At 33.7% G+C, this 12,595-nt stretch overlaps 1 protein-coding gene across 3 annotated transcripts in view; it reads left to right on the top strand.

The window, feature by feature from the left end:
* The window catches only part of Stk3 (serine/threonine kinase 3), a 282,703-nt gene that overhangs the window by 180,632 nt on the left and 89,476 nt on the right, over nt 1–12,595 (top strand). For all 3 annotated transcript variants that reach the window (XM_005381850.2, XM_005381851.2, XM_013512823.1), the window contains one exon: nt 8,289–8,464. In XM_005381850.2, the coding sequence (XP_005381907.1) occupies nt 8,289–8,464 (176 nt within the window). The remainder of the gene's footprint in view (nt 1–8,288; nt 8,465–12,595) is intronic.

Here is a 12,595-nt window from a genome sequence, read left to right as displayed (position 1 = left end):
TTTTTATAAGGCAGGTTAGGTAATCATAAATATCTTTGATGCTGACATATATTATGCTAAAGTTATGATTGCTTTTTCATTCTTTACCCATTTGTTGTGATCATGTTAAGAAATTAGAAATCAAACAAATTGCATTTTGTTAAATTTTCATGAAGACTTCATCTGGGTAGAAGACAGGCAAATTAGGAAAGTTAATGAATAGTTGTGGATGAACTGGCATATCTTCTAAGGCATTACACTCCACACAATTTAGTATGTTTGTAAATGTTTTGAGAAATGAATGAAAAGGACAGGAAAACAGCTATTTTTCTTTAAAATAGCACATATACAATGAGTCATGATTATTTTGTTCTTTATTACTAATTGATTTATATAGTTCTACAAACAAGTAAGGTGAAAGAATTGGGCCAAACTTGAAAAGCTAGGTAATTTTGGAAATTTAATTTATTATTAAAATAAAATATATTTCCATAAGTTAATGCCACAATTTAATTGCAACTGAAGAAATTGATGACAGTTTTGTGTGATTATTCTTTTTGTGTTTAAAAAAGTATTTGCCATTGTAACTATAGTCACAAACGATAGTGGTTACAATCTTAAGATTTCTGCTTCATTCTCTTATTGAAGGGCTCAGGATTTCTTTTTTTTTCCTGTTTTAAAAAAATTGTGAATCGGAAACACCATCCTGACTGTCCCACTCCTGTGAACCTCTGTCTCTGGAGCCTGAGCCGCACACTGTGGCATGGGTTTCATATTGTATAGTTAAACACTATAAACTGTTACAGTTGCCCCTCCCATTAACTTTTAAAACAAACAATCTATATTCCATTTAGATACTTTTTAAAAAAAACTTAAGACTTTCCTTTGTATATAACAAAGACATACTCTAGGTGTTAGCACTGGGTTTTAAATTAAGCAGTGGAAAATATATAGACATACAAGCACATACATTTGAATAGAAAATTATGTGTAAACATATTTTGGTTAATAATATCTTATTATAGAGTCATCTAAAAATAAAAATAAAATAATAGAATAGAATAGATTGCCTTCTTTTGTGAAAGTTGATTTTTTAGACTGGTTAATGTTCTATAAGAATGTTTCTTATTTAAAAATGGGTTATTTTCTAAAATTTTAGGTGAGAAACCTGTAAGGCATTTTACCACAAGTTTTTAGGTCAACCTGTAAAAACCCTTAAAACTACAATTTATCTAAAATGTAGTGATACTAGGCTACCATGTATAATAGTAGATTTCAAATTTCAAACTGGGATGTTCCTGCAGCAAAATAGAAAATTCCTGTTCTTTCTACTTCCTAAATTTTCCAGTTGTATATAGAAGTGTGCTTGTTAAGGGCTAAATGTGCCAGAAAACTCAATTAACACTGTGTACTTTCTTCTGTCACTTAAAAAGAAGTTCAGAAACAGAATATTATGCATTGATAGAGTGATTTCATGTCATTAGAAAGCCTTTCTGTGATACCATCTTATAGTACGTTGATCTTCCTGCTTGCAGAAAAGATGCTAGAATTCCTGCCATCAAATCTGCATTCCAGACTAGAGGAAAGGCAATAAACAGAAGGGTTGGTGACTCTATGTTAAGAAAGAGAACTTTCTTAGAATCTCTTATTTTATGTATCATTGGCCAGAAATATATGGCGTGGTCTCTCATACCCTGCAAGAGAAGTACCTTCTCACCCATTACTAAGAGAAAGAGGAACCATAGATATTATAGGCGACCTTTTCACTTTGAGAAACTGCCACTAAGTTGTGGCTTATGTGACTGGTTTGAAGCTTCTGATTGGGATGGTGTTAAAAAGCAAGTCCAGGACTCTCAGGGACAGAAAGTTGTAAGAATAATATTGCCTAGTAACTATTTTTCTTTTTTTAATTCAACACCAGGATTAGTCTGCTTCTGTCCTTCTGTTGCCACTATTTATCTCTGATCAAGCTTTTATTTCCCTGTAGAAAGTAATACTTTCAGCCTAGTCCCTACCTTACTATCTTTAAAGGATATACTTACCAAGCCCAACTTACATTTTGTTAAGGTTTTTATAAGAGATTTTCCACACTTTTTCTCCATAGTGAAAAAAAATACAACTTTTGAGATTTTATTTTTTTCGTCCTTTCTAGGCATGCTATTGCTTTTAATATGCCATTGCATTTAATGTTAGAGTAGTTGATCTATAAATGTTACTCTGGTAGAAAAACGTTAGTTTTCCCATTATTGTTATAGTGGGAATGTTTTAGACACAAATGCCTGGCCTGGGTGAATGTTTTAGATACAAAGCTGTCAAGTAGTTAAGAATCACTGGTTTATCAAAGGACCCCTGACCATTTCATTACAGCACCACAGATGATATTTGTAGACTCTGGGATGAAAAAGTTTATACCTTCTATTTGAGAAAAAAAAAAAAAAAGCCAAAGTCTCTGTATAGAAGCCAGGGCTGAGTGGAAGGAAAAATAGTAAGAGCAATTTGTCTAGCTTGATATGGAGAGAGGAGAATTATTTGGGGAGTGATATTGGTCAGTAAGTGCTGTTTTCTTTAATAGATTCAGTGGATTGAAGCTGCTGCTTTTTTGCACGTGCGCATGTGTGTATGTTTTATCAAAATACTGACTTTACTTTTAAGACTACTATGTAGAAATATGTTTCAGTGAAGCATTTCTGTACATTTGTCAAATGCAATTGGTAATGTTGGCCTTCATGAGTTTCTTTCTAGTCTGATTGCAGGATTAATTCCCTCAAAAACATTTGTCCTTCCTTCTCTGAATCTGACTTCCCTATATAAACATTAATAACTTTTATTAACTGCATGTTAAAGTTTTTAGATGTCTTTATGTGTGTCACCAATTTAAAGACTTTCTGATGAAAATTAGAATTTAGAATACAATTAAACATGTAATTCCATTGCAGACTTATTCTTAGGCTAGCTGTGAGCCCTATGGTAGAGGATGTCCCTCACATGTGCAGTGCCCTGGCTCTGATCCCTCCCCCAGCCTAAAAAAAGGAAAGAACTCCCATCTGAGGAATTTTGACCCCTAGCTTTAAAAATGGAAAGAAAAAAATATTGAGTAAAGGATTCGTTTAGGGGATTATCTCCCCACCCCGCACTTGATGATTCGATTTATTCAAGTGCTTTACAGAAACTTTATGTAGGTTTAGCTATACTTGAATGTGTGTATGTAGTTTTTTTTCTTTTTCCTTATTCTCATAAGATGGGACAGAAGTGGAGAAATTTAACTAGGTTAAATTTTTAGACTGTTTTGGATTAAGAGGTTGTCATAGGAACCAAATTTCAATTCTGAAGATAGAGAAATATGTCATGTAACGATGAAGCCCAGAAAGAAATCAAAGGTACTTGACATCTGTTGAAAAGGTTAATGGAATGTTTTGTATCCCATCCAAATATCAGTGACCTTGTTAACCTTGTCAGATTAACCATTCCTCCCTCCTGTCCTTTTATTTTCCCCTTCTTCCCTCGCTTCTTTCCTTCCAAGCTTCCAGGGATTGCAGGAAACAAGCTGAAAATGAATACCATAAATGCAAAGTCTTTACTTTTAATATATTTCTTGATCATTAAAATATAACATTGTGCATGCACGTGCATGTCAGTGTTTTCACTTTTAACATATGGAATCTATAAGCAGCTTTGACCATTATCTTGATACCGGTTCCTAAGGAATTCCTTGTTTTGTATGTGGAATGAGAATGTTCTGAGTTCTAAAGGTTTAACAGACATATTGTTTTATACCATTCTAATCTCTCCCTCCCTTCCTTCCTTTTCTTGGTACTAGAGATCAAACCCAAGGCCTTGCACATCTTAGGCAAGTGCTTTACTAATGAACTACCCCTATTCTAATTTTGGTGAAATGTCTCAGTACTTTTTCAGGAGGTACAATTTGGGTTCTAGCTATTTTAACACATTTATTTTCAAGCAGTCTAAGATCTAAATAGCTGTAATTAAAGAATGAGTCCTTAAAGAGACAGTGATATTTAGTCTTTTTCTATTTTTGCACTAGTATAAAATATTTTGAATAGTATTAGATTCTTCCTGATTCCATTGGGATTATTCTAACAATTATAGTAGTCACAATAATTTCTGAAGTATATTATCACCAATATAAATGTTAGCAGTGAGATACCATTTGCCTCCACTAATTCAAAAATAATGACAAAAAATAAATATCTTGTAGCTTCTCCTCCCTTTGATACCTGTTGAACATCAGGGTAGATAGTCAGAAATATTCTTCAATAGAGTTATCTGTTTTTGAAATTATTTAAGCAAACAATTTGTGTTCCTGCATCAGGGAACTTACAGTTTAATGGAAAGTAAAAACAAACACATTTGAAAGATATGATCCAGGCTTAAAATAAAAATAAATATATTACTTTTACTAGTAATGTTATTCACATTTACAGTGTGTCACAATGATTCACTTGGTCAGCAATTAAGCACATCCATCAAAAAATGACAAGAAAATTTTTAAAAAGCTTCTGTGTATGTGTTAAAAATGAGATCACTGTAAATATGGAGTGGTACATGTATGGAGAAACAATTAATAATCAAAAACACACTGTTGTGATTTCTTTTGATGTGCAAAAACTTTTCAATGAGATCCCAGTTGATTCTTTGAAGTATTTCTCATGCAGTTTGGTTTTTGTTCCTGAACTCTCTGCCTACACTATGTCTTTAAGATTTCTATTTGTCATAGCTACTTTCTCCTCCATTAGATTTAGTGTTTCTGTTTTAATATTTAGATCTTTGACCCATTTTGACTTTAGAAATCACCAACGGAATAAAAAGGAAACCCACGAATTGGGAAAATTTTTAGCCAACTGTCCCTCAAAGGACTTCTATCTAGAACATATACAGAATTTTAAAAAAGCAAAAAATAGGCCCCCAAAATTCAAAGACCCATTCCAAAAATGGGCATCTGAGATGAATGCATACTTCTCAGATAAAGAAATACTAATGGCAAAAAATATGAAAAAATGTTCATCATCATTGGTCATTGAGAAATGCAAATTAAAACAACACTGAGATTCCATCTCACCCCTGAAAGAATGGCTATCATCAAGAAATCAAACAATAAATGCTGGTGAGGTTGTAGGGAAAAAGGAACACTTCTCCACTGCTGGTGGGAATGTAGATTGGTGAAACCACTGTGGAAATCACTGTGGTGATTCCTCACAAAACTAGGATTAGAAGTGCCGCTTAACCCAGCTATTCCCCTTCTGAATATTTTTCCAGAAGAATTCAAACTATCATACCACAGCGATATATGTGCACCTATTTTATAGTAGCAGAATTTGTCATAGCTAAATCTTGGAAACAACCCTAATGCCCATCAACTGAGGAATGGATAAAAAAGATGTGATATTTTTATGCAAGGGAGTATTACTCAGCTATAAAAAGACAAACTCAACTAGAGTTTGCAACTAGAGGGTGCAACTAGAGACCATACTCAAAAGTGAAATAAATCAGACCCACATGTGTAAACATTGTTGTCTCCCTAGTGTAATAACCTTAAAAAGTAAATAAAACCCAAAACATACAACAGATATTATGAAAGGGAAAGAAATTGCTCAAAGGAAGGAGCAACTGGGAAGAGGGAAAAGAGAAAAAGAAAGAAGGAAGGGAAAAAATATATCTATATATGGATAGCTGGGATAATTATACTACTGATGTCTGGTGGCTTGTTGAAAGGATCAGTTAATACTTAATTTTTTGACCAATTTTGCATGCTTTTATCTGGTAATCTGAACAACTAATTTGAAGACAACAATATGCAATATAACAACGATTGTTGAATTTCTACCTTGTTTAGTGAAGCTCTGTATCATTTCTAATGTCTTTTTATTATTTTTTATTCTCTTAGCAAGACCTGTCTCTAAAAGAAATAGAAATAAAACAAAGGGTTCACGATATATGTTAAGGCCCTGGGTTCAGTAAACACATACACATGTAAATACTGTAATTATTCCACTTACTCGAGGTATCTAGACTAGTGAGACGCATGGAAACAGAGAATAGAATGATAGATTTCAGGGACTGGGAAAAGGGAAAATGGAGAGTTGTTTAGTGGGTAGAGACTGATTTTTGCAAGATGAAAGGAGCTCTAAAGATTGGACACAGATAATACTTAACACTGCACACTTTATAATGGTTAAATATTTATTGGCATATGTTTGTAATTCATAATAATTATATTTGTCTTGGGAAATTTTATATATATGTATATATATATTTCCTCTTGCCATCATCCCCTCCTCCATCTCCAAAAAGTCTGCCTCCCTGTTTGCTGCTGTCTGAAATGATTAAATTTCATCTACAGTTCATCATAATAAAAATTGAAAAAATTTTTACCATTTTAGCCATGTTTAAGTGAACAGTTTAGTAGTATTAAATACATAATGTGCAAGCATCACCACCATCTCCACAACTCTTCTGTTTTATAAAACCGAAGTTCTGTACCCATTAAACACTAATTCCTCTTTTCCTTCTCTTCTGGCTCCTAGCAACCACCATTTCACTTTTATCTTTACCATTTTGACAACCTTCTAAGTACCTCATATAAATGGAATCATGCAGTATCTGCCTCTTTGTGCGTGGTGCGTTTCACTTACTATAATGTCCGCAAGGTTCATCCATATGGTAGTATGTCTCAGAATTTCCTTCCTCACATTTTGTCCACCCATGCTGTTGATGGGTAATTAGGTAGCCCCATGTTTACTTGTTGTGAATAACACTGTGATGAACATGGATGTACAAATACATCTTCATGACTCTACTTTCAATCTTTTGGGCATATTTTATGTTACATGTATTCTACAGTAGTTTAAAAAACCATCTAATTAGGTGAGGTGGTGATGAGTCTGCAAAACATGTCGTATGAAAGAAACTGGGGCTGTTTCATCTGAAAAATAGTCAAGACAGAAGTTACTTTCTCTGTCTTCTGACATTTTATGAACGAATCTATGAAAGGAATTTATTTAGAACATGAATGTAAATTAGACATTTTGATTTCCCATGCACCAGTGAAAAAGTTTTTAAGAAGATAGCTTACTTTCTATCTGAAGAATTGTATGGGAAATGCCTTCTGGCAGTCTCTGGAACATATATTTGGAGATTTAGCTCTGTAATGAGTCCAATTTGGAAAATACTGATATCTTAGCCAGTGGATTAAAAAACTGTTACCCTGAGTTTATTTTCTACTTTAACTGTTCGAGATTTTTTTTTTAAATGAGGAGTCATTGAAAGGAGCCTAAGCAAAAGAATGACATGGCTTTATTTGTATTAAAAACATCTCTATGTTAACAGTATAAAATCAAAACTAGAATGTTAAAGCAAAAAGAGTAGTTTGGAGGCATAAGCAAAAAAATGCTTAGAAACTAAGTGAAGACAATTAATTAGAGAAAAAAGGTTTAGATTTAAGCAGTTCTGTTGAGAAGTAGAATTTAAAACATGTCATGATCAGTTTGATGCGAGAAGAGTCTGAGTTAATTCTTAACTTTATTACTTTGGCGATTGAGTAAGTAGTATTCACCTTGGCAGAGGTGGAGCTTGTAGGACGAGTTGCAGGTTTGAAGGGAAGGCTCTTTTGTGTTTAGAACTGGAAAACTAACTGGTAACCCAGACTCACCTCGGATTAAGTAATAACATTCGCAAGCATTTGGAAAATTGGATGTAGAACTTAGGGGGAAGATCTGAACTTCAGAAATAACTTTGGGAGACAGGGATATAAATATAACAAGCTAAAGCTATGAGAGTCCATGGGGCAAGGAGACTGTAGGAAAGCAATGAAATAGATGTAGGAGGAACCTGGGTAAGTCTTTTATAATTCCTTATAGATGAAAGTATGTAGTTACAATAACAGTGAAGACATAAATCTAAAAAAGAGCACCAAAAACACTTGTGATTTTAAATTTTATTTTCTAAAACTAAATAATAATAAATAAATTTTATGTTCTTTGGAAAATTTCAGATGCACCTGAGAATGATTTTTAATACAATTATGATAAAAGTTGTACTAAAGTTCTGAAATTGTTCTGTAAGAATATTTTGGATTTTTGTCTGATTAATGGTTTAATTTTTATTTGGTCTGAATACCTTTTTTTTTTTCATTTATGTTTTTATTTTACTTTGTTCTTCATGAATTGACTCATTGACCTTGAATCTGACCAGTACAAATTTATTATATGGCTCAATAAAAAAACACTTCAATAAAATCACACTTCTTTAACTATAAGAACTTATACCCACCTTATGTTCTTTGTTTACCTAAGGAAACGCAATTTCACCACAAGTACAAAGACCATCTTTCATGGACTACTTTGATAAGCAGGACTTCAAGAATAAGAGTCATGAAAACTGTAATCAGAATGTGCATGAGCCCTTCCCTATGTCCAAAAATGTTTTTCCTGATAACTGGAAAGTTCCTCAAGATGGAGACTTTGACTTCGTAAGTACATTTTAATTCTTCTATTTACACTTTCTCCTTCTGTATTTTATCATCGCTTTGAGACATTTAGTTCATAAGTATGAACTGTGTATAAAATTTTAGACTGTGTATATTAAATATATAGCCATATATGGGTTGATGAAAATATAGTTTGGTTACAGAAATGTACCTGCAGAGTAATATAAATATAAATAATTACTTGTGATTAAATAAATCATAGCTTATATTTTAGGACTCATTAAAACTAAAATGACAACTATTTCAAAAGAAATACTTAATAATGCAGATATAAGATACTTCTGACAGTAAACTTGGCTACCAAAATAGATGATCCAAAGATGTTTATGACATAAACAGTAAGAAATTTGCTTCAATTTTGAAAGTTAACTGAATTAGTTTCTTCTTAAGTATTATTTCTCCTTGGTGTGTCAGAAAGAATAGTCCTAGATAACATACAAACTTCAGTGTAACACTGTGTGTTGTTACATTTTCTTGTTACATTGCCTATTTTGTTACATTTTCTCTTGTTTTTTTGGCCCTGCTCATTATTATTTTCTTTAAATAATGCAAAGAAGATAGGTAATCTATCTTAAAGCAACTATATCCAGAACTGGAAAGAATAAATTCCTAAAATGAATCTTTAATGAAGTAAAATTTCTATGAAGTAAATTTTGCTTTAAAAAATGTTTTGAATAGCAATTTGTTACTCTTGTATAGCATCCTGATTCTTTTTCCAAATATAATTACAATGTATTCATAAATGCATTAGTAATAACTAATATCTTAGATATGTTTATCTATACAAATTTTAATATTAAGTCACATTGCTTAGAAACCATTATGCTCGATGCTTTGAGAGTGTATCTTTAAGTGCTTTTCTCCTAAATTTTATGATAATTAGATAATAAAAATTTTTAAAGATGTGTCCTCTATAACTTCAGCAGTAATTGCCGGCAAACGTTAATAGTGTAATTTATAAATTGACCTGAAAACATTAACTGTAAAATCTATTAACTTTTTCAGTGGCAAAGTTAAGAAATTATAAAAACAAAATCTCTTGTTTCTTTAGTTCTAGTAAGATACTGTAAGCTATTGACTTTTTTAATTATAAATTATTCAGGATGCTGACATTCAAACTTTAAATTATTCATAACTCTGATGAATAATGTAGAGGATTTAGCATCAAAGAACTCTGTCTTGTCTCAGTTGGAATAAATCTTAATGGCCTCTGGGAAATGGTTTGAAATAAGTGAACTACAAGTAATGAATAAATTACTATAGTTAAGAAATACTACATAAAATTATTTAATTCTGTTTCATTTAGTCTTTGCTACCATCATAAACTTAATGGTTTTTTAAAAATCACTATTTTATTTGTTCACCATTTTGTACAATAATACTGTAGTTTGGTCAGGTTCAGCCAGCTGGTTCTGCTGGTCTCACCTGGGGATTTTCAAGTGACTGCAGTCACCTGACAGCCTGACTAAAGCAGCTGAATAGTCTTTCTAAAATTACTGCTCATGATTCTGGTAGCTGTGCTGAATGTTGGCCAGGCTGTGTGGTCTCCTCAGGCAAGCCTCGGGTTTCTGTGTGGTGGTAGTAGCCTTCCAAGGGTGTGAGAGCAGAACTTGAAGGCTCCATGGCCTCAACTTAGAATCCATACACACACACTGTCCATTTACAAAAGCATCAGTTAGAATGAAATACTTTAGAATATTCTTAAGTATGAAGGCAAAAGACTTGCACACTGATTGCAAAATGTTGCTGAATCAGTACAAAGAAAGGTATCTATTGATGGATTGGAGTACTTAATATTGTTAAAATGTTAATTTTGCCCAGAGCAATCTACAATTTCATTATAATCTCTATCGAAATCCCAATGATGCTTTGTGTAAAAGTAGAAAAATTCATGCTAAAATTTATATGGGGCTCTTAAAGGACTCGCAAATAGTTAAAACAACCTGGGGGAAGGGGAAGAAAAGTTGAAGGTCTCTTATATCCTGATTTTAAAATGTCTTACAAAGCAACTGTAATAAAATAATGTGGTACTGGCATAAATACTGGCAAATACACCAATGAAATATAGTAGAGAGGCCAGAACTAAATCAGAGAGGCCAGAGGATTTTTGTCAAGGCTGCCCAGATTTGTGTTCAACTTTCCACCACTCTAACAAAATAAGTGAGGTAGTTAACTTACAAAGAGAAAAGGTTTACTTGGGCTCATGGTTTTAGACATCCCAGTTTATGATCAAGCAGACTCATCATTTTTAGGCCTCAAGGGAAGGTACTGGATGGCAGTAGTGGGAAATGAATAGCAGAGCAAACTGCTCATCTCCTGGCTAAGAAACAAAAGAGAGAGAAAGGAACCCAGGTCCGACAGTCCCCTGGGCATACCCCCAGTGACCTCAGAACCCGCTAAAAAACTCCCCCTACTAATCTCAAATATCCACCATTTTCAGTGTGCTACCCTTGGGACCAAGTCATTAACACATGGATTTTGACCATATTCAACTTTCAAACCATAGCACCATTCACTGGAGCAAAATAAGTCTTCTCAACCAGTTGTACTGATGAAACTAGTATTCACTTGAAAAAAATGAAATTTGACGCTTACCTTACTCTATATACAAAAATTTCCTGAATGGGTAAAATATTTAAACTAAATGTAGAACTAAAGCTATAAAATTTGGGGGGGGGGAACATAGTACAATAAGTCCTTGACTTGCAAACATTTGAGTTGCAAACTTTCACAAGTATATAAGATTCACAGGTGTACTGTCCAAGACTCACTTTGTCAGATTATGAATGAACCTGATTTTTTTAAATTTTCTCCAAGAATTTGAATTCATTTGTAATTTGGGGACTTACTCTAAAGCCTCATGATTTTGGATTTGGCACTGAGGCTTTTGGATAAGTCACCAAAAACAGGAGAAGAAAAGATAGATAAATTAGACTACATTGCATTAAAGAAAATACAGTATTTACACACAATAGGGTACTACTCTGCTATAAAGGATAAACTTGAGTTGTGTAGGAAAATAACTGCACTTTAAGAGCATAGTGTTAAGTGAAATAAATCAGACACACAGGTTTAAATATAGCTTGGTTTCTCTTATATGAGAATCACAAAACATAAATAAAGAGCAACATAAGAGATAAGAAGAAGTAGGGGAGCAGAGTGAGCCTGTGCCTTCTCCATTCCCTCTGTGGATTGCAGAGCCTGCAAGCACAGTAAGTCTGAGCCTGGTGATCCCTCTATTCCCTGGGATGGTGGGACCAGCAAATAGAGTGTGAGTCCACACTCTGAGCTTTCTCCATTGTCTCGGGGATAGTGCAGTTGTTGAGAGGAATGTAAGGACACATGCCTTTGTCGAGTAGACTGAGAGGAACCCCAAGACTTGAGACCCAGGACAACAGCTGGGTCCCAGGTACAGAGTTGCACACATGCCCTTGGAGGGCAGAGTAATTGGCAAGACCAGCGGCATGGAAGTGTCTGATGTCAGCTGTTGAACTCTGGAGAATTCCACCAGCAGAAGTCCAGTCCCAGACCCCACATCCAGAGGCCAAGATCAGCTCCATACCCAACCCATTTCTGGGATTAAATATGGACACTATCACAGAACTTTAAGCACCAGAGCTGTTTTACTACTTTCATTCTACCTTGTTTGTCTGATTTGATATCCCTCTCCTGTCTGATTGGGTGTCATCTTTTCTTCTGTATTTGGTAATTATTTTTGTATTTTTTTTTTTTTTTTTTTTTTTTTTTTTTTTTGTGGTTTTTCTCCGGTACCGGGAACCGAACTCACGACCTTGCGCTTGCCAGGCAGGCGCTTTTGCCGCTGAGCTAAATCCCCAGCCCCTTATTTTTGTATTTAAGGTTTTAAATTTTTTAGTTTTCTATTTTTCTCTCCTGTCCTCTCTTTCTCTCATCTCCTTTTTCTTTTTTTCTTCAGTTCATTTTCATTCTCTTTCTCTTTTTCTCTCCTTTTTTCAGTGTTTAGGTTTCTTTTTTTATTCTCTTCTATAGACTCACTCTCTTTTCTCAACTACCTCAGTTTAAACTTTCAAGTGAGTAAACATTGTCTCTACCCTTTCTGACTACTCCTTTGTATTCTATTTTGTTCTTTCTCTC

The sequence above is a fragment of the Chinchilla lanigera genome, unplaced genomic scaffold (genome assembly GCF_000276665.1).
Source record: "Chinchilla lanigera isolate Chin_1 unplaced genomic scaffold, ChiLan1.0 scaffold00016, whole genome shotgun sequence".
Classification (NCBI taxonomy): domain Eukaryota; kingdom Metazoa; phylum Chordata; class Mammalia; order Rodentia; family Chinchillidae; genus Chinchilla; species Chinchilla lanigera.
Note: the sequence above shows the minus strand (reverse complement) of the source record. Positions and strands in the feature narration are given on the sequence as shown.